The sequence below is a fragment of the Heptranchias perlo genome, chromosome 2 (assembly GCF_035084215.1).
Source record: "Heptranchias perlo isolate sHepPer1 chromosome 2, sHepPer1.hap1, whole genome shotgun sequence".
In the NCBI taxonomy this organism is placed as follows: domain Eukaryota; kingdom Metazoa; phylum Chordata; class Chondrichthyes; order Hexanchiformes; family Hexanchidae; genus Heptranchias; species Heptranchias perlo.
Genome location: NC_090326.1, coordinates 91,044,011 through 91,064,885, shown reverse-complemented (window position 1 = coordinate 91,064,885; position 20,875 = coordinate 91,044,011). Strand labels below are relative to the sequence as shown.

Below are 20,875 nucleotides of genomic sequence, written 5' to 3'. Positions count from 1 at the left end.
GGTGAAGGTACAGCACTATTCCTGGGTTACGCTTAGGGCATCATTAGTTTGGAAGCACTGCAGTGTGAACACAAAGGAGGATGGGGAGGTTGTTTTAAGGTGCTACCCCTATCACATAACCAAGGTGGGTCACTCAATATATTTACACTTTGCCTTTTTGGGATCTGCTATTAAATTGAGAATCATAAAAAGGCTTTATTTCAAACTAGATATTACTGGTAAAAATTTGTCCTGTGTTTGTTGAATACAGAAGGTACTAAAAACTATAAAAATCTCTGGGGGTTTTTTCAGAGTTGTATATTTTGTGGAATTAATGTATGGATAAAATGTTACTGGATGTTAACTTGTAACAAAGCAAAACACAAAGATGCAGCTGCCATTGATAGAGACTGCCTGGAAGGCTTTCTACCATTTTATTTTTATGAACGGTTTTGTTCAGTGGTCTTCAGCTGATGCTGTTCTGAACTGGATTTACATAATTATAAATGCTAGTGAAATGCATCTGATTCCATCCACCATCCTATTGTACCCAGGAAATCATACCATTTATACAAGAGATAAAATGCCAAAAACAAAAGTTAAATGGGCTACTTTGGTGATATTAAAAAAGATAATTTACCAGTATAATAATAAAATTAAGTACCTTTGATTGTTGTAACAAAATAGAAACTACTTGTTATACTTGACCTCTGCAATCCTGAGCTAGAAAGGGAAAAAATATCAGTCCAGGTTCCTCCTCTTGATTGCTATTCAGTGACATCTCCTGGAAATTGTGGGTGTGGGGAATGTTGGGTAAGGATAGGCTTGAGTTGGCTGTGATGCGGTCAAAAAGCCTACTAACATACGCTGTCTAGACTTTCACCTGAAGAATGACTCCTTGGGTGAGGCAGAGGAAGGAGCTCCTGCCTTTGGAAATGTATCCAATCATGAGTTAGTGCTTTAAGGAGAAAATTGGAAAAGGAGAAGGCAAGGAAGAGGGGAACTAAATTGGGAACCTATTTCCTATACAGGAGAGAAATGATGGTATTGCATATGGGTTGGGAGTTGGAAAGCAGTCAATTGTTGAGTATCCCAATTGAAGTTTTAGTGTAAACTGATTAAGTTCATACTGATTCAAGTTGATCTTATAAATAAATTGCTATTTTGTTTTGAAACAATATCCAAATAAAATGTAATTCAGTATTGCCTATACTAAGACTGCTTTGTAGACAATGCTCAAGTCTACTGTTTGCCATTATAGACAGACTTTTTTTTGGGGGGGGGGATGGGTGTTAGAATGCAGATAGTCATGAGTTGCAAATCCTACAAAAGAAGGTAAATGAAATAACAATAGATATGCTCCCTTGAATTCCAAGACATTGTATTTTCCAAGTGATAATCATTAACTAATTAACTAATTGACTAATCTGAAGATTATTTCCACATTGTTTATCAGAAACTGCCATTTTACTACAGAACATTTCTTGCCTATCAATTGAGTAATAACGATTGTGCAAAATCTGCATATATCTCGAAATTAACAAAACAACAAAACACCATTTATATACCTATTTAATGGTAGTGTTAAACAATTTCCATCTTAATTTCTGTGCAGCTCCGAACCCATCCAGAATATCTCATCATTAACTGTTTTGAACCTTTTATAAATGACATTACTAACTCAATTAAATTTCCATCACCAGCCACGTGGACCTCTTAAACTGCTCATTTTAACAGTACCACTGAGTAATGTAGCTTGCAATTTAGACTAGTCCCATGATGTGATTTTTTAAAAAGATGTTTTAATTGAAGTTGTCCAAATTGAGTGAAGCTGTCCAAATTGAGTGCAGTAGAAGAATCAGTATTTGTGTTTCTTACACTTGACGTATGGAGATGAGAGACCTTTTGAAAATGTAGTTTGTACCCCTACACAAGTTTTAAGTTTTGTAATGTTTATTTTTTAGTGCATTTTTAATCTCCATTGACTTTTTTTGAGATTATTGAGATTTCCCTTTTCATTGAGACTTCACTTTCCATTGAGACTTCACTTTCCATTCTACCATCTTCATCCCCTCCTTTATTCCCACCCCAAAAAGCACATGCAGTTCTTCACTGAGAATAAATAATACTACCACTGCTCTAAAGCCCCAGATCAGCAGATGATTTAGACTGGCCACCTTAGGGCATATTTTCCCTCTTACCTCTGTGAAAATGCATCCGATTTCCACTTGTAATTTATTTTAAATGAGGGTATGAATTGCTGCTTTCTTCCCCCCCCCCCCCTGGGTTTTACAGGACCATGAATCCCTATAACTGATTTGATGAGATGGCAACTTTCAAGGTCTCTGCTAACATTACTCTTTGGCCTATCACAAGAAGGTACATGATGGTGACCTGGCGATACCTAATTCACAACCACACTATATGAGCAAGCTTTCTTAGTAGGAAAGAAAATCATGGCAACTCAAGTGCCTGGACAAGTGAGCATTGACTGCTGTAAAAGAGAAATAAGAAACTGCTAAGAAACGTATGTAGCTTAAATGGAGTGAAATCTGAATAAGAAGAAGTATTTGACTATTGGGATTTAGTTTTCCTTAAAAAGAACAATAAGAGTAATATGGCAATGGAGAGGATCCAAGGTTGAAGCTAAAGAGGCCCAATGACTTGGGACACCTAAAGTGTGAAGAAGGAAGGTGGGTCTTTGCACAGTTGTATAAAGTGGAAACTTTTTTCCCAGCTTTTAACGGTACAATTCCAAATTCTGTTCTAATTCAATTATATAGGATGAGTAGCTTTTCCTTTTTCTCGAGCAGTATACTACTCTGGATTATGACCAGTGATGGCACAATGCTACAGTTTATTGGCACATGCTGAGTTTTGAGATGTAGGTCTGTACTAGGCTTGCCGAGTTACCAATTTTAATTGTCGCTGTGAATAAGTGCCAATCTAGCCGAGCTTGTTTCCGGTGTTAAGTCGGGCCCTGCTACTGGATTCAGGCTGCATTTATACTGTAACTGCAGCGTTGATGGCAAGTCAAACTTCTTGGACTGATGCTACAGTTGTATTGTAGAATGCACCCTAGATTAATTTTTTGTTTTGTAATATTTGGAGTACTTGACTATTGCAACACTGTCGCTGGCCTAGATTGTCAGAGTTACAGCAATGTGGAATTTTTTTATTATATGCCTCTTACTTTCTGTGTAAGGCAAGTTGGAATACACTTTTAAGAATGCTGTTTTTGCTGGTAACATCTTTGAATGGCATTTAAATTTCACTCCAGGTATGTGGTAGAATCAACATTCTCTGGGTTAATGATTTATCTACCAGATGATCTTTGGCAGGATGGAAGGATGGAATTGATTTTGGTTATGTTTCTTTTAAGCAAACTGGTTGTTATCTAGCCAACTGGCAACCATAATCATACACTCAATTAACATTTTTTCAGCTGTTTTATTAAGCATGTGATTTTATATAAGACTCCATTGTTAAGAAGAAAAAGGTCTTTGATTAAGAGGACATCTTGGGGAGGTCAATGTGAAATAGGAATAGTAATGGGTTTAAGATGTGTCCCTGAGGGACTTCAGTTTTAACTTTGCTTAAATCTAATAATATGCAGTATTTTCAAGTACAGTCCTTTTTTGGTCGTCTTTAGATTTGATTAAAACCATGGTGTTATTGCCTTATAACTGAAATCTTCTACCAACCAACTGTATAGTATATTGTGGCTTTACTTTAGCAAAAGACAAAGGTCTAAAAATAAAGCTCCAAATGAATTCTTCTTCTCAGTTTAGCACTGTTGTAAATTTGTCCAATAAATTTGGGTGAAATTGTGGAGGTATTGAGGGTGAAATTGTACAAATTATTTTCTAATTGATTTGAAGAACCTGATTAAAAGCCTTTTACTAATATGACTAAAGTTGATCATCTCTGGTCACATGTCTTGCTTGGAATGTGTGTTTTGTGTGCATAAATATATTTATTTTAATTGCCACAATTTCTGATGGAAACTAGATGCTGACATTTTATCAAGGTAATGTTCTTTTTTCATGAACTTTGAACCTGTTAATACCATTCCCAGACAACACTACTGTTTACTTTCATTGAATATAGAATCTTGCAGCACAAAAGGAGGGGCCATTCAGTCCATCGTGCCTGTACCGGCTCTTTGAAAGAGCTGTCCAATTAGTCCCGCACCCCCTGGAGGAATGATCACTTTCATGCATTCCAGACATCCATAACTTATGACCAGCCCTACACCTTTCCCGCCGCCCCTTCTCCCCATCTTACAACAACTTCATAGCATTCCTCATTTGCAGAGAGCTATTTCAAAGTGACTTACTCAGAAGTGGGCAAAGAGCAGGCATCAAGTAGGAGCGAGTTGAAGGGGAAAAAAAGGATTTGACAGACATAAGAAAACTCAAAGGCAAGGTTGTTACAGGAGCCTTTTGAAGGGGAGGAAGGTGACTGAGCAGAGATGCTTGGGGAGAGAGTTTCAGAGGACGGACTGAAGGAGCAACTACTGATAGAGGGGGGATCGAGGAGAAGACTGGCCTTCAAGTAATAGATTGCACATGTAGGGACATATGGCGGGAGAGGAGACTGCTGAGGCAGGGCGAGGTGAGGCTTTGAAGTGATTTGAAAGCAAGGGCAAGGATCTTAGTCAATGTCGCTGGCTTATCCTTTGTGAAAGGAATATGCATGTTGTGCAATGGATAATTTAAAGCATAACCTTAATGAGCATTGACTATAAGTTAGTTAGCATGAATACAAAATACTGCAGTAAGTTGTGTTAATGAGCTGGGACCTCACTGGATAAATGACTGGAAAGGGGGATATACCAAGCAAAATGTGGTAATCTGACTTTTCTTGTGTTATGATCTGGAACAATAATATAGTAATTTTATGCTATTGTGTTTAATTAGTGTAATGCTATAGATGCAACATAGCACCATGAAAAATTTACCAAATTTACTGCCCCAGTGTTCGTAACAGGACAACTCAGAGGTGTCACATCCTTCTCTACAAAAAAAAGCACAAAAATGTTGACGGGAAAACTAATTGAACAAAATGAAAGGTGTCTTACTGGCTGTGCTTAGTGTCATGTCTTTCAACCCAAGCTATTTCTAGAACTACTCCGTCTCTCAAAGGTGCATATAATAACACTGGTTTCTTTTAAAATATGGACTGGAGGGAGGTGTACAGTGGTGTTCCCCAAGGTGCGGTGCTGGCACCACTGCTTTTCTTGATGTATATTAATGACTTGGACTTGGGTGTACAGGGCACAGTTTCAAAATTTTCAGATGGACACAAAACTTGGAAGGGTAGTAAACAGTGAGAAGGATGGTGATAGGCTTCAAGAGGATATAGACAGGTTGGTGGCATGGGCTGACACATGGCAGATGAAGTTTAACGCAGAAAAATGCGAAGTGATACATTTCGGAAGGAAGAACGAAAGGCAATATAAACTAGAGGGCACAACTCTAAAAGGGGTACAGGAACAGAGAGATCTGGGGGTATATGTGCACAGATCGTTGAAGGTGGCAGGGCAGGTTGAGAAAGTGGTTAAAAAGGCATATGGGATCTTGGGCTTTATAAATAGAGGCATAGAGTACAAAAGTATGGAAGTCATGATGAACTTTATAAAACACTGGTTCGACCACAACTGGAGTATTGTGTCTAGTTTTGGGCACTGCTCTTTAGGAAATATGTGAAGGCCTTATAGAGGGTGCAGAAGAAATTTACTAGAATGATTCCAGGGATGAGGGACTTTAGTTACATGGATAGACTGGAGAAGCTGGGGTTGTTCTCCTTGGAACGGTTGCGAGGAGATTTGATAGAGGTATTCAAAATCATGAAGGGTCTAGACAGAGTAGATAGAGAGAAACTGTTCCCATTGGCGGAAGGGTCAAGAACCAGAGGACATAGATTTAAGGTGATTGGCAAAAGAACCAAAGGTGACATGAGGAAAAACTTTCTTACACAGTGAGTGGTTAGGATCTGGAATGCACTGCCTGAGGAGGTGGTGGAGGCAGATTCAATCATGGCGTTCAAAAGGGAATTGGATAAGTACTTGAAAGGAAAGAATTTGCAGGGCTACGGGGATAGGGCGGGGGCGTGGGACTAGCTGGATTGCTCTTGCATAGAGCCGGCGTGGACTGAATGGGCCAAATGACCTCCTTCCATGCTGTAATCATTCTATGATTCAATGATCCTAAGTTAGTCATTTCTGACTTAGTATTGTCCATTTTCCTTCATCTCTTTCTGCTCCTGCCATTGTATTTGATTTTCTTCAAACATTTCCAACTTGTGTCTGAGCTAGTTTCAAACTGAAGATAGCCTTAACTGGCTACAAACTGGAAAAACATTTCATATCCTGCTGGAGACTGATATATAAACATGCATTAGGATACCTTCAAAAGATATATCTAATACTTCACATTGCTTCTAAGACTTTCTAACATTACGGAGATGGGGTATTGTACTTAAGTGGTTTCCATATTCCATCTATTTTCAAGAATAAGATAACTTTTAAACTCTGGGAAATGAGGCATATGCAGAATCAACAATGTGTTCTGAGGGCCTTTTCTGATCCCTTGATTCATTAAGAAGTAATTCTCTCAACTCTGTTCAACATTTCTCTTGTGTTTATGTAAGTGTCTTTCAACAACATCTATGCTGATTGTTATTTACTCCATTCTACCACTTAGCTATGCACAAATTCATCCTTGATCAAAGATGTAAGCCCACATTTACATCCAAACTATATATAAGATTGAGAATCCCCTGCTAATAGAAATCTTGCACTTTGGTAAAAGGATCTGAAGTGCGTTATTGAAAATTTGCCGAAGCTAAAATGCAAAAACCCATCAGTCAAAATTATATATATATTTTATTTTTTCTTTGGATTTTCAATGATTTTAAGGTTTTCCTGATCCAGGTCTGTGCTCTGGTCCATTCTTAGAAAAAGGTGGCACTTTGGAATGTGAAGGGAATGCATTTCACAGGATCCCAAGGTCACCTTATTGAGGGATTCGTATAATTTATCTACATCTTCTGAAAGAATTCAGTTAGACCTTCAACTTAATTGCAAAATGATTAATTCTTTAAAAATGTTTAAATTCAGTATATCACAGACCGTGCTGTGGTAGATTGACGTGGTGCTGCAAAAATCTTTAGAGAGGCTCCCTGCTGGATTACAACTCAGAGTATTTCCTAATTGTGTTTATCAGCCATTCCTGGTAAATTCATTAAATAGTAATTCCAAAAACTGCAAAATAATCTCTAGATTCCTAATGTAAAAAGCTAACATTTTAAATGAAACTGTCACTATGTTGCATTAAGAAATGCCAAATTTCAGTAGTAAGTCTTAATTCTCAAGTGTTATTGCAATGTTAGATATGCTTTAAACAAATATAAATTTATATTTAAGCAAAATAATGTGGTTGCTGGAAATATGAATTAAAAACAAAATGCTGGAAACATTCAGCAGGTCAGGCAGTATTTGTGGAGAGAGAAACAGATTTCACATGACTCCTTTTCCTCATCTACATGCTGCCCCTTGGTGACATCATCCACATATATGCCGACAACACCCAACTCTACCTCTGAACTACCTCTCTCTCGTCCCTTCCACTGCCTCTGTGCTGTCAGACTGTTTGTCTGACATTCAGTATTTGATGGGTCACAATTTCCTCAAGCGAAATATTGCGTTCGACCCCTGTCACAAACTCCGTACGCTCACCACCAATTCCATCTCCCTTCACAGCCACTGTGTTAGACTGAATCAGACTATGCACAACCTCGGTGTCCTATTCCCTTCATGGCCTCGCCTTGCCCCATCCTTTGTAACCTCCTCCTGCCCTAGAACCCCCCCACCTGAACTCTGTTCCTCTGACTCTGGCCTTTTGTGCACCCTCCTCCCTTCACCGCACAATTGACGGCCGTGCCTTCAACTGCCTAGACCCAATGCTCTGGAATTCTCCCCCTAAACTCCTTTGCCTCTACCCTTTCTCTCCTCCTTCAGGACCCTTCTTAAAGCCCAGCTCTTTGACCAATCTTTTCTTTTAGTGGCTCTGTGCCATTTTTTTTGATTATGCCTCTGTGAAGCACTTTGGGACATTTTTGTACATTAAGGGCACTATGTAAATGCAAGATGTTATTGTTGTTACCATACCATATGTGTAAGAGCTGGCTATTCTTAGCTGCAGAGTAGCACCATCATTAAACATAGTCCAGCTGAAATTGTCAAACTGATGACTTACCTTTAAATCTCTTCCCGAACAGTGAAATTGATGTGCAGTCTAGTTTCTGACCTGTTGCCCAATCTATTTCAGTCTCCCAGGAGATGGTTAATGGATAAATTCAGCAGCTAAGAATTCCAGATTTTTCCTGCCCCCTATCGAGCCGCATACCCAAGTTTGCCAATGACACAAAGATAGGCAGCATTGTAAGCAGTGTAGATGGAAGCATAAAATTACAGAGAGATAGTAACAGATTAAGTGGGCAAAACCGTGGCAAATGGATTTTAGTGTACGCCAGTGTGAAGTCATCCACTTTGGACCTAAAAAGGATAGATCAGAGTACTTTCTAAATGGTGAAGAGCTCGAAACAGTGAAGGTCCAAAGTGACTCAGGGGTCCATGTTCACAGATCATTAAAATGTCATGGACAGGTACAGAAAATAATCATAAGGGCCAGCATTCCATTAGCCTTTTTATCTAGAGGACTAGAATACAAGGAGGTATGAGTTATGCTACAGCTATACAAAGCCCTGGTTAGACCACACTTGGAGTACTGTGTTCAGTTCTGGGCACCACACCTTAGGAAGGATATATTGGCCTTGGAAGGAGTGCAGCGTAGTGTTGACCGGAGGTTACCGGTTACGGTTATTGGCTTGGTACAAAAAGGAGAAGAATCAATTCTCTCTTAACTCTCAATTCGCTTTACTCACGCCGTTAGATCATATACATATAGCTTATACGTCTGGTTAGATATAGACATGCAGTTTGCACCAGGTTATACAGTTTTATACTCAAACTAGGATCTAAACGCACACCCACTAGGTTTCTCTGACACTCCGAGTGGTCACAGAATATAAAGGATAATGCCCGAAAAGGAGAGCTGACGCTGGCCAGGTGTTCCGTTCTCTCTCTCTCTCTCTCGCTCTCGATGTCGTCTCTACATCCCTGACGTAGGTTCTTCCACTTCCGCGATGGTTGGCCTCCGGAGTCTTCGCTCTGGCTCCACGCCCTAGATTCTTCATTCTTATTCCGAATCTTATCTGTTCAAGCTGTGCTGTCTCTCCCTTTGGTTTAGGCTTGCTCGCCTAGTCTGTATCTTCTCCTCATTGGCTCTGTCCCAAGGACTTCGGTAGCATTACCTCATTACTCCTTTTCTAAATAAGGACTTATGTCTTATCACATCTCCTTTGTCTTTCACAAAACTTAGCTAATTCAAACCGGTTCCAGCCAGCTTAGGCCAGCGACTGAACTCAGGTTACTTCAGTTCAAAAGTTGCCTTTGCCTGTGTGTCAGCAGCTGGGAATCTCAGGTTACTTCAGTTCAAAAGTTTCTTTTGCCTGTGTGTCAGCAGTTTGGAATAAACTCAGTAGTTTCTGCAGCCCCTGGCCAACAGTAGATTTACTAGAATGATATCTGGAATCCAAGGGTTAAATTATGAGGAGAGATTATACAAACTGGGCATGTGTTCCCTGGAATTTAGAAGATTAAAGGGTGATTTAGAACATAAGAAATAGGGGCAGGAGTAGGCCATAGGGCCCCTCAAGCCTACTCCACCATTCAATAAGATCATGGCTGATCTTTGTTCTCAACTCCACTTTCCTGCCCGATCCCCATATCTCTTGATTGCCCTAGAGTCCAAAAATCTATCTATCTCAGCCTTGAATATATTCAATGACTCAGCATCCACAGCCCTCTGGGGTAGAGAATTCCAAAGATTCACAACCCTCTGTGTGAAGAAATTCTTCCTCATCCCAGTCTTAAATGGCCAATCCCTTAATCTGCGACTATGCCCTCTAGTTCTAGACTAACAATCTCTCAGCCTCGACCCTGTCAAACCCACTCAGAATCTTATGTTTCAATTAGATCACCTCTCATTCTTCTAAACTCCAGAGAGTATAGGCCCATTCTACTCAATCTCTCCTCATAGGACAGCCTCGCATCCCAGGAATTAATCTAGTGAACCTTCTTGCATTGCCTCTAAGGCAAGTATATCCTTCCTTAGATAGGGAGACCAAAACTGTACACAGTACTCCAGGTGAGGTCTCACCAGGCCCTCTACAATTGCAGTAAGACTGCCTTACTCTTGTACTCTGAAACCCCTTGCAATAAAGGCCAACATACCATTTGCCTTCCTAATTGCTTGCTGTACCTGCATGCTAACTTTTGGGGCTGATTTTCAGATGGCCGAGCAGGTGCGTTGGGGGCGGGGGAGCTCCTAAAATGGCAGAATCCTGGAGCGGGTTCAGAGTCCGGCTCCAACCCGCTAACTTCCGGGTTTCCCAGTGACTGGTTCGGGTGCGCATGCAGCTCCCGAATGTGGGACTCCCACCGGCAAATAAAGCCGGCGGGTTGCTGCTTTAGATAGTTAGTCAGATAGTTGAGGTACTTGACAGACCTCATTGAGTGGAGATTTTGGCAGGGGTGCAATTTTGAAGGATCCTCAGCGTGTTTGCCTTGCTGTGGGAAACGCTCCCTGTTGGAGCAGACGTGTTTCAGCCAGCAGCCAGTGGGAGATGCAAAGGATTATTTGACAGGTGGGGGGAAAACCTCATTTATTTCAGCAGGGCACTTTGTCACTTCAGAGAAAGTTTTGGCTGCAACACCTTTGTCTTTCCACTCAAAATTCTTAGTTTATACCCTAAACTCTGCTGTGCAAACACATTTACCTACTTTGTGGACCCCCTCAAACTCACACCGTCAGGATGGGGGGGCGCCATAGCTTCATTCATCACTTCATCTGAGGATGAGCAACATCACCAGCCTCGCCAGGCACGCCGTCCACTTCCACCACGTGGAGCTCCACAACACAGTGCTGCACCACAGGCACCTGCACAAAATAGTGGTGCAACTACACATACATCCACTGTGGGGTGACCCAATGGGTGGCATCAAGTGTGGATGTTCATGGTGAACCTCATGAATGGGACTTATTACACAAGCCAGTCAAGAATGGCTAAGACGTGGCAGTAGTGGTGACAATAATAATATTTAATGTGCCATTAACAAAAATCAAATATGAATAAAAAAACATGACAAACCCTCAAACACCCTTGAGCATCCCCTTTGTGCTCACAAAACCTTTGCCTTACGCTTACGAGTACTCCTACATGGTGTCTCCCCTGTGGCTGCAGCAGAGGTAGTGGCAGGTTGCTCTTATTCATGCCCTGACCGATTAGATGCTTTGGGCTACGCCCTCTGGGTTTCGTTGCCCGTGAGGGCCCCTCCAAAGACTGCTCCACCTGCACCAGTGCAGGGGCAGACTCGACCACCTGGAGAGGAGGCAGCACTGAGGGTACTGGTTGAGAGTGGGGCAACGGGTGAGATGTGGGGGCGCTTTGAGTGGCGTCCCCGATTCCATGTCCCCTTTCGCCATCATCCCTCTCCTGGGCCAGGCCCACATCACTCCTACCACCCTGCTGGACGACAGTTTGGAGGACATGTATGAAGCCTTGTAAGGCCAGTGCCAGAGTATCTGCATACCTGTTTAAGGCAGCAGAATGTTGCTCACCCTGAGTCCAAAAGGCCGTTGTCAGGCCCTCAGTGGACTCATCGGTGAGCCGTGCTTGAAACTCCTTGGAGGCTAGCCTTCCCTCCATCAGACATTCCCGCACTTACCCGCGGCACTACCTCAGAGATGCCCTCACGTCCCTGTGACAGTATCTCAGATTCCCTCCTGTACCTGTGCCACCATTCTACTCGTGCAGGAGTTGGACTCCTCCATCCTCTCCGCGACTGTAGAGAGTGCGTGTGGCACCTGTTCCAGCACCTCGCAAATGTGCTGCTGCCCCTCAATCATTCTCCTTTTCATGGATGGCCCCCAGGGTTCAGCATCTGTGCCCAGCTGAGCAGAGCCTGGAGAAGAATGCTCCCACCGATGCGGGCCCTCCACAGCTACCCCACCAGTGTCTGCTCGTGCTCACGTGTGTGGTGACTCGCCATGTGCGACTCCAACTATCTGAGGACGGGGACCCACCGAGGTGTGTGTATCTGCGCTGGTGGATGGCTCAGTTAGATGTGAGGTACCCCCTCAGAGGCCGGCAGGAATCGCCCTTCGCCATCACAACGATTGCTGAAGGCCCTGTAAGAGAACAGAAGGCAATATTAAACATGATGACAGATGTTGAGTTGCTGAAGGTGGCTGGGCATGGTAACATCATTTGCCATTATGATTGCTGAATGTTAAAGTTCTGTCACCAGTCGTTTGTCGGGTGGCAGTCTTGGCGTCTCCGACAGGTAGGCACTCGAAGATGCGGCTTAGTTCCAGAGCCTCCTGCTCCGCGTCTGTGAGGATGACCAGATGTTGCGGCCCCCCCCCCCCCCCCCCCTCCGGTCTTCGTCCTCTCCCATGCATTCTAGGCTCTCTTCTCCTATAAGGGGAGAAAGTAGAGAGTTGTGAGTGAGGGATGATGACATGGCCAACCGCTGAATGCATTGGTTTGGGTGAGGTTGACCGTGAAAGAGATGCATCAGAGGGTGAGTATGAGGCAGAGCCATGACATTGTATAAGGATTGGGTTGAGTGGTAGTGGTGGGATGAGTACTGGGGAGGTGAGTAAGTGCAGGTAAGTTGAGGATGAGGTTAGGGTGGGTGTGAGGAGTGATGTGATAGAGTAGTGTTGGCAGTGCAGAAGGAGTTGTGTGGGGGCAGTGATGTGGAAGACGGAGTGTCGGAGTATGAGTAAGTGTACTCACTTAGGCTGACCTAGTTAGGTCATTGAAGTGCTTCCTGCATTGTATCCATTTGCGGGAGACGTTGCTGCTGCTGGTGACCTCCTCTGCCAGCTCGAGCCAGGCCTTCTTGGTGGCAGAGGCAGGCCACTTCCTCCCGTCCGCTGGGTAGAAAATATCCGTCGTCCTCCTCACCCCATCCAGTAGGACCTGGAGTGACGCATCAGTAAATCTGGGAGCAGCCTTTCCCCAGGTCTGCTCCATGTTGTACTTTTGGTTGTTTGCTGCAGGAGCAGCATTGGAGGACTGCCCCTTTAAATAGGGCTCCTCCAGCTGACAGCCTGTGATGCGGGTGCGCAGACCGCCCACTGCGCAGATTGACGACGGGAAACCCAGAAGCCAAGGTAAGTGACTTCAGTTTACCCGCGATTGCGTGGGGAACAGACGGATTTTATTGGGCAGGTTACCCATGCGCCCAGTCGCTCCACCCCCCCACCCTGCTGCCAACCCGCCTCCCTGGTAATATCGGGGCCTTTGTGTTTCTTGTATGAGGACACCCAAATCCCTCTGAACACCAACATTTAATAGTTTCTCACCATTTAGAAAAATATTCCGTTTTTCTATTCTTCCTACCAAAGTGAATAACCTCACATTTCCCCACATTATACTCCATCTGCCACCTTCTTGTCCACTCACTTACCCTGTCCATATCACTTTGCAGACTCTTTGGGCATGATTTTGACCCCGAGCCGGGAAGTGGGTGGTGGGGTCAAATTGCGGATAGGAAACCTGGAAGTCTGGGTTTCCCGGACGTCCATATGATTTTGACATAAGGATGTCTTTTTTTTGTCGGTTTGCCGTCCGACTGGCCAGCCTGATTGACAGGCTGGCCTCAGTCAGACGGGAGAGCAGCCAGGGTGAGGACGTGTTCAGATAAGTCTTCAGGTAAGTCTTTGTTTGTATGGATGGGGCGGGGGGGTCATTGGTTGGCACAGGGGCACCGGTGGGCATGGGGGTCTCAGGGGGAGGGAAGAGTCAGTCATGGGGGGAGGCATTGGTGGTCAGTCATGGGGGGGGGGGGGCGGATCGGGGGTCATCATGGAGATCCGTGATCAATGGGGGGGGGGTGTTGGAGATCAGGGGAGGGGTCAGAGATCAGAGGTGGGGGGGGGTCCACGATCATTGGTGGGTCATTGCAGGTAGGCTTGTTGGGCCTGGGGGAAGCACTCCTGCTCCTCCGGGCCCACAACCTGTACCAGGAAGGTACTTGCCTGTTAGTTTTTTTGCCTTCGCGCCGCCTTTCATGCGGCATGAAAGAGAAGACCCTGGAATCTCAGCCCCCAGGGTTTGAAATTGAAACTCTGGGAAAAATGGAGGCTCGTCACCTCTTTGAAAGGTATTAATCACCAACCCACCTCCTTTAGTCCCATTAGTTTCTCAAGTACTTTTTCTTTACTGATATTAATTACTTTAAGTTCCTCACTCTCATTAGCCTCTTGGTTCCCCTCTTTCTGGTATCCTTTTTGTGCCCTCTACTGTGAAGACAGATACAAAATATTTGTTTAACGTCTATACCATTTCCTGATTCCCCATTATAATCTCTCCTGTCTCAGCCTCTAAGGGACCCATGTTTACTTTTGCTACTCCCTTCCTTTTGACATACTTATAGAAACTCTTACAATCCAATTTTGTATTTCTTGCCAGTTTACTCTCATATTCTATTTTCTCCCTTTTTATCAATTTTTTGGTTGTTATTTGCTGGTTTCTAAAACTCTCCCAATCCTCAGGCTTACTACTCTTCTTGGCAACATTATTGGCCTCTTCTTTTAATCTAATACTATCCTTAACTTGTTTAGTTAGCCTCGGATGGATCACTTTTCCTGTGGTGTTTTTATTTCTCAATGGAATGTATATTCGTTGAGAATGTTGAAATATTTCTTTCAATGTTTGCCATTGCTTATCTACCATCATACTCTTTAATCTAATTTCCCAATCTACCTTAGCCAACTCGTCCCTCATACCTACATAATTGGCTTTATTTAAGTTTAAGACTAGTTTCAGACTTAAGTACGTCACTCTCAAACTCAATATGAAATTCTATCATATTATGATCACTGTTCCCCATAGGATCCTTTATGTGAGATTACTAATTAACCCTGTCTCATTCCACAATACAAGATCTAAAATAGCCTGTTCCCTGGTTGGTTCCATGATGTATTGTTCTAGCAAACTGCCTCGAATGCATTCCATGAACTCATCGTCCAAACTACCTTTGTTAATTTGATTTGCCCAGTCTATATGAAGATTAGAGTCTCCATGACTATTGCATTACCTTGGTTACAAGCTCTTATTATTTCATGATTAATACTCTGTCCAACGGTATAACGACTATTTGGGGGCCTATAAACTACTCCCACCAGTGTTTTCTGCCCCATTCTATTTCTTATTTTGACCCGTACTGTTTCTACTTCCTGAACTTCTGAGCCAAGATCCTTTCTCACCACTGTCCTTATGTCATCCTTTATTATTAGAGCTACACCCCCTTCTTTTACATTCTGCCCATCTTTTCTAAATGTCATGTACCCTGGAATATTTAGTTCCCAACCGTAGTCACTTTGCAACCATGTCTCTGTAATGGCTATTAGATCAAACCCATTTATCTCTATTTGTGCAACTAATTCGTCTATCTTGTTACGAATGCTCTGTGCATTCAGATAAAGCGCCTTTAATTTTGACTTTTGACCATTTTTCCCTGCTTTGACCTTATTTACTGATGCACTATTACCAGTAAACTCTCTGTCCCTTCCTACCACACTCTGCTTATCTTTAACCAAATTACTACATTGCTCTGTTGCCTTGATTTTTCTCATTAGATTTCTAAATTTCCCCTCACCTGGCCCTCCGCCCCCCCCCCCTTTTTTTTAAGTTTAAAGCCCTATCTCTATAGCCCTAGTTATTCAAAGTTTTCAAGTTATTAAGGGGAACTGACAGGGTAGATAGAGAGAAACTATTTCTGCTGGTTGGGGAGTCTGGGACTAGGGGACATAGCCTAAAAATTAGAGCCAGGACTTTGAGCAGTGAAGTTAGGAAACACCTCTGCATGCGAAGGGTGGTAGAAGTTTGAAGCTCTCTTCTGCAAATGGCAGTTGATGCTAGCTCAAATGTTAATTTTAAATCTGAGATTGATATATTTTTGTTAACCAAAGGTATTAAGGGATATGGAGCTAAGGTGGGTATATGGAATTAGGTCACAGATCAGCCATGATCTCATTGAATGGCGGAACAGGCTCGAGAGGCTAAATGGCCTACTCCTGTTCCCATGTTCCTAGGTTTTGCCAATCTCCAGCTGACTGGGCAGACAGCCTTCATCAAGGCTATTTTGGTCAGAATTGCTCAAGAGAGTGACCCTTCTCTCAAATGTTGTGCACTTCTTCTCTTCTGTGGTACAGATGGATAAATTGTAGATGCAAATTTGTTTCCTACCCATTAGAACATTAATGGAGCACTGCTTGTTCTCTGGAGTAGATTAAAACCAGAATTCATGTAAACTGCAGCCCTTTGTTCTTGCTGGGCAGCGTCACAAGGGTGCAGCTCAGGACAACTGCAGTAAAGACAGTTGTCTCACGAACTTGATCCAGCTAGCTTGTTGTGAACACAGAAAGAAAAATCTTGAGATATTGTACTAAGTTACAAGCCAGCAACTCAGATTTCCCATATCCTGACGAATGCTGCATCAATCCGGGTTCAGAAAGTGACGGCTAACTCTGTGTTTGAACTTATCCAACTGTACTGCCTCAAATCTTCCGCCCCCAAGAAATGTATTTTTAGTTTCTTTGTGTGCGACAGTGGTTGTTCTAACATGGCATCTGCTCAAAAATAATATATTAAATTTCGATTAAATTAGAGCAACTCAGAGTAGCCCTTGGGAAATGAGTATTATGTTTTGAATCCTGCTGATTGAATTAGTTGTATTATATTAAGCTATTGCTGTCTGCTATATGTAATCTATCCACTTCTATTGTGCATCCTGTGCAGTACTTTTTTTGCATTAAATACTGTTAAGGGCTGATATGATACTTACGGGCTTGGTACGATAATTGCATCTGGTGTCTTGAACAACAGTCTAAATGATTTTTGTGTGTGAGATGCTTTTTCAGTACCCAGTCAGATGTTTACAAATGGGCTAATGCAGACTTCTTTTACTGTGTTAGTCAATGCCGCCTCCAAGGCAAGCGCATCCTCCCTTAGATAAGGAGACCAAAACTATACACAGTACTCAGGTGAGGCCTCACCAAAGCCCTATACAGTTGTACACATCAGGTGCCAAAAAGGTGGTAAAACACTGATGCAGGTAATCTCACTTGCATTAGTACCACATGCAAAAGGTGGACTCATTTTGTGCAGTATAACTGCAGCTAGTGGCAAGTCTTTTTAAAATTATTTCCTGAAAACAACCCTCAAATAGCCCTTCCTAGTGCAGATTCTGAGGATTGAAAAGTTGTGGTTATCTAGATGATGTTGGACTTTGTTTGGCAAGCCCATGTCTTAATGTTGAATAGAATTTCATATAACTTATAACTTCTTGCTGTTGGCTTATTTTTCCTGAGATACCAGTTCAGTTTGCATCTGTAACATGATGTCTTCATATATCCACTCATATAGCAATATTCTGCATTTTGAAAAGCTGGAGCATTAATCAGACTTTATACCATAGGATATCCTACTTTTGTGGTGATATGACCAGAACTACTTCAGTCCTAATTATTGCTGCAAATTTTATTGTGATGAACAACTTTGTGGGGAAATAGTCATCCTGTAGCATGGTGAATGGAGCTGAGTTACTAAGGGACATATTCTTTTCTCATTCCATAGGCAACATCAAGTTTAATAACCTACAGACCTTTTTGGTTTTTGTATAAGTCACAGAGCCTAATAATGGCAGCTCCATAATAAAAACACAAATCCTGGAAATACTTAGCAGGTCTGTCAGTATCTGTAAAGAGAAAAGAAAGGTTAATATATAGACCCTCTGCTGTTTTTTGTTCCTATATAAGATTTCTAGCGCATGCAGTTATGTTTCCTTTTTAACAGTAGCTCCATAACTCGGGAGAGAGCAGAACAATGGGAATAGGTTTGCTATGCTGCTCTAGCAAAGAGCAGGTACAGACACGATGGGTCAAATAGCCTCCTGTGCTGGAAACTTCAAAGGTTCTAACTCTGATAGTATACAGGGTGAAATAGATCTGAATTTGAAGAGGAATAGGCATTATGGCAGGTGGGAGGGGGGGGCGGTATTTGGAAAAGAACATTTTTGTTTAAGAATTAATAAGCGTCAGAAGAACCATGCTTCCGTTTATAGTGGTGTCAATTCAAATCAGGTGATGTATATTGGTGCAATATGTTATGTCATACTTATAATCCTGCCAACCCTTTGATGACATACTTGTATTAATATTCATCACAAAAAGAATTTTCAGTATGGTGGCCAGTTGGACCTAAAGAGAAAAGCAGCAGCTCGTGTAACCGGACGAATGTTGAAACATCTTCTGTGCTTGTAGTAATCTTTATCGAAACTATGTAAAACTTAGGTTATTTTGTTTTGAACATAATAATTCCCATCATGTATGTGTTGTATAAACAGATTACATATGTGGAACAGTGGAATAGCCAGTTATTTCCACGTGCAAGCAAGGCCTCGGCACTTGGGAATTGCATTGTTTTTCTCACTTGTATAATGAACTCAGTGAGTACTCTGCATTTCATCAGCAGTCTAAACAAGAAATAGTCATTCTACTTTTTGAATACAATCTAAATACATTGCAAATATAGTAATTGAATATGTGTGGTGGGGAGAAGGACCTGCTGTGTCTACAGTTAACCCATGAATATTGATCTGCATGTGCCCTAACTGTTAGTTCATATTGTTACTGGGGATCCTGGTGGATGCCAACTTCAGCCAGGACACAGTTCTACCAAAGTCGCATTGAGAAAGGTGCTTTGGTCTTTCCTGTCTTCAACCACCGCAAAATCCCAACATGGTGTTTGTGGAATACAAGATGTGTTCAAACAGTTCCTTCATGGTTCAGGACTCCTAGACAATGCAATGAAAGAGCTTCCTCCAGTCCACATAAAGCTGGGAAGTGAAATTGTGGCAAAAAAAGGAAGTGGTTGCAGATAGGGAGGGCTCAGCATAACTGCCCTGTCAATGAGTATCCTGGAGGGGCAGTCACCCTCGTACCAGGCTCACCTCTTTGCTAAAGCCTCTCACTGGAGGACATGGATTAAACAGTTGGTGGTGAGTAAACCTGGTACATGACATTGGACTTGGGTATCTAAAACATTAAGGTGGCTGGCATAATGAAAGCTGCCCTAAGTAGATCCTGTCATTATGCTGAAAGCAGATGCCTGTTATATAGCTGATGAAGAAACTGAGACTTGGGATGACGGCTGCTGGACCGTGGTACCTGGAGGCCAGGTATGAGACTACACACCCACATGTCCAGGGTTTGGTGGCTACTGTGAATGGGTTGCAGAGAAGCAAACAGGTGCTGCTGCTGCGCTGCACTTCCAATTGTTGGAACTGCTGTTCAATGGGATATGATGTGAATCCATGCTGTGCCCATGGCATTCACACATTTTATGGTGAGCTCCTGCTGCCTACTGTCCACCTAGTATGGACTGAAACCTGTGCTTGTCAGTTGTCTAACAATCAACTAGTGACTATCCTCCTTTGTGGTCTCTTTGGAGTCTAGATGGCTACACGATGACACTCCTGATAGATGTTTGGATTCAAATCAACTCTTCATGGTAGACTCAATAATCTGACACCTGAACTAGGTAGGTCGGTAGTGCCCCATAACACTATTAATGTCAGTCCAGCCAGCCTGGCTCATCAACGAGACCTGGAGGGTTAGACTCTATATTACTGGGGGCTACAAGCCATGTGTTGCAACAGGTAGAGTGGTCCTAACTGAACAAGGAGCAGGAAATTTACCAGTTCCCCATACAGAATTAAACTCCAGCAGTGCTCTTGCACACACTTAGGGGTTCCTAAGTCTTGGCTCTGCCGACCTACACCTGATCTCTCTCGACCTGGGTAGCTGGGATGTGTCCACTATGGGGAGAGGGCCCAATCCATTTTGGGCAAAGCGAAACCCACTACATGTGATATAGATTCCTCAGTAGCTTGATCTAGATGCTGTTTAACAGTGTGATGGGTTTGCATCCGTGTCAGATAGTTGGCTGACAAAAGCTGATGGGTGGAGTGGGAAGTGGTTTCTAGTTAATTTATTATGATTATGTATAATAATGTAGACAGTTTTGTCAGTTTGTAGATTCTTATTTTGTATTTTTTTCATTGCAGCAGATTGCCAAACTGAGGCAGCAACTCCAGCGCAGTAAGCAAAGCAGTCGGCACAATAAGGAGAAGGACCGTCAGTCTCCACTCCACGGCAATCACACTGCTATCAATCAGTCTCAGGTAAGCTGCTCTGGAAGATTGTATTCGTATAAAATCTTCTGAATTGATTACATTCCTCTTTTGCCAGTGTAATCACTTAATGAGGTGATGTCTGTGCACAGTTAGGTGTTTTCATCACAATGACATTTTCACACAGATGTGCTTTCTGATGTAAAATAAAAGCAGTAAATGCTGAAAACACACAGCAAGTTAGTCAGCGGCTTGGTGATGACTATGCTAATGTTTCGGGTGAGAGCCTTCATCAATTCTGATGAATGGTTCCAACTAGAATCTTTATCAGAATGGTTTCTTTCAGATGCTGTGCATTTATAGTATTTTCTATTTTTGTTTTGGATTTGCAGGTTTTCTTTTTAATCGCTACTCGTTTTCCTGTGAGTTGAGTTGTCACGTCTGATTGGCTCTTTTTTGTTTGCCATTAATTTTGGTATAGATTATGCATTTTTAAAGGAGAAGGTAACTTCAGGGGCAAGTACTATGGATAGTAAGTATTGGCCTGTAGATGTACCTCAA

At 42.5% G+C, this 20,875-nt stretch overlaps 1 protein-coding gene across 2 annotated transcripts in view; it reads left to right on the top strand.

Annotated features, from left to right (window-relative positions):
* LOC137341120 (glucocorticoid-induced transcript 1 protein-like) overlaps nucleotides 1–20,875 on the top strand; it is a 240,240-nt gene that overhangs the window by 125,807 nt on the left and 93,558 nt on the right. The window contains exon 4 of one of the 2 annotated variants that reach the window (XM_068004073.1): nucleotides 20,252–20,365. In XM_068004073.1, the coding sequence (XP_067860174.1) occupies nucleotides 20,252–20,365 (114 nt within the window). Of the gene's footprint in view, nucleotides 1–20,248; nucleotides 20,366–20,875 lie in introns of both variants that reach the window. The other variant, XM_068004064.1, reaches the window with a different exon arrangement.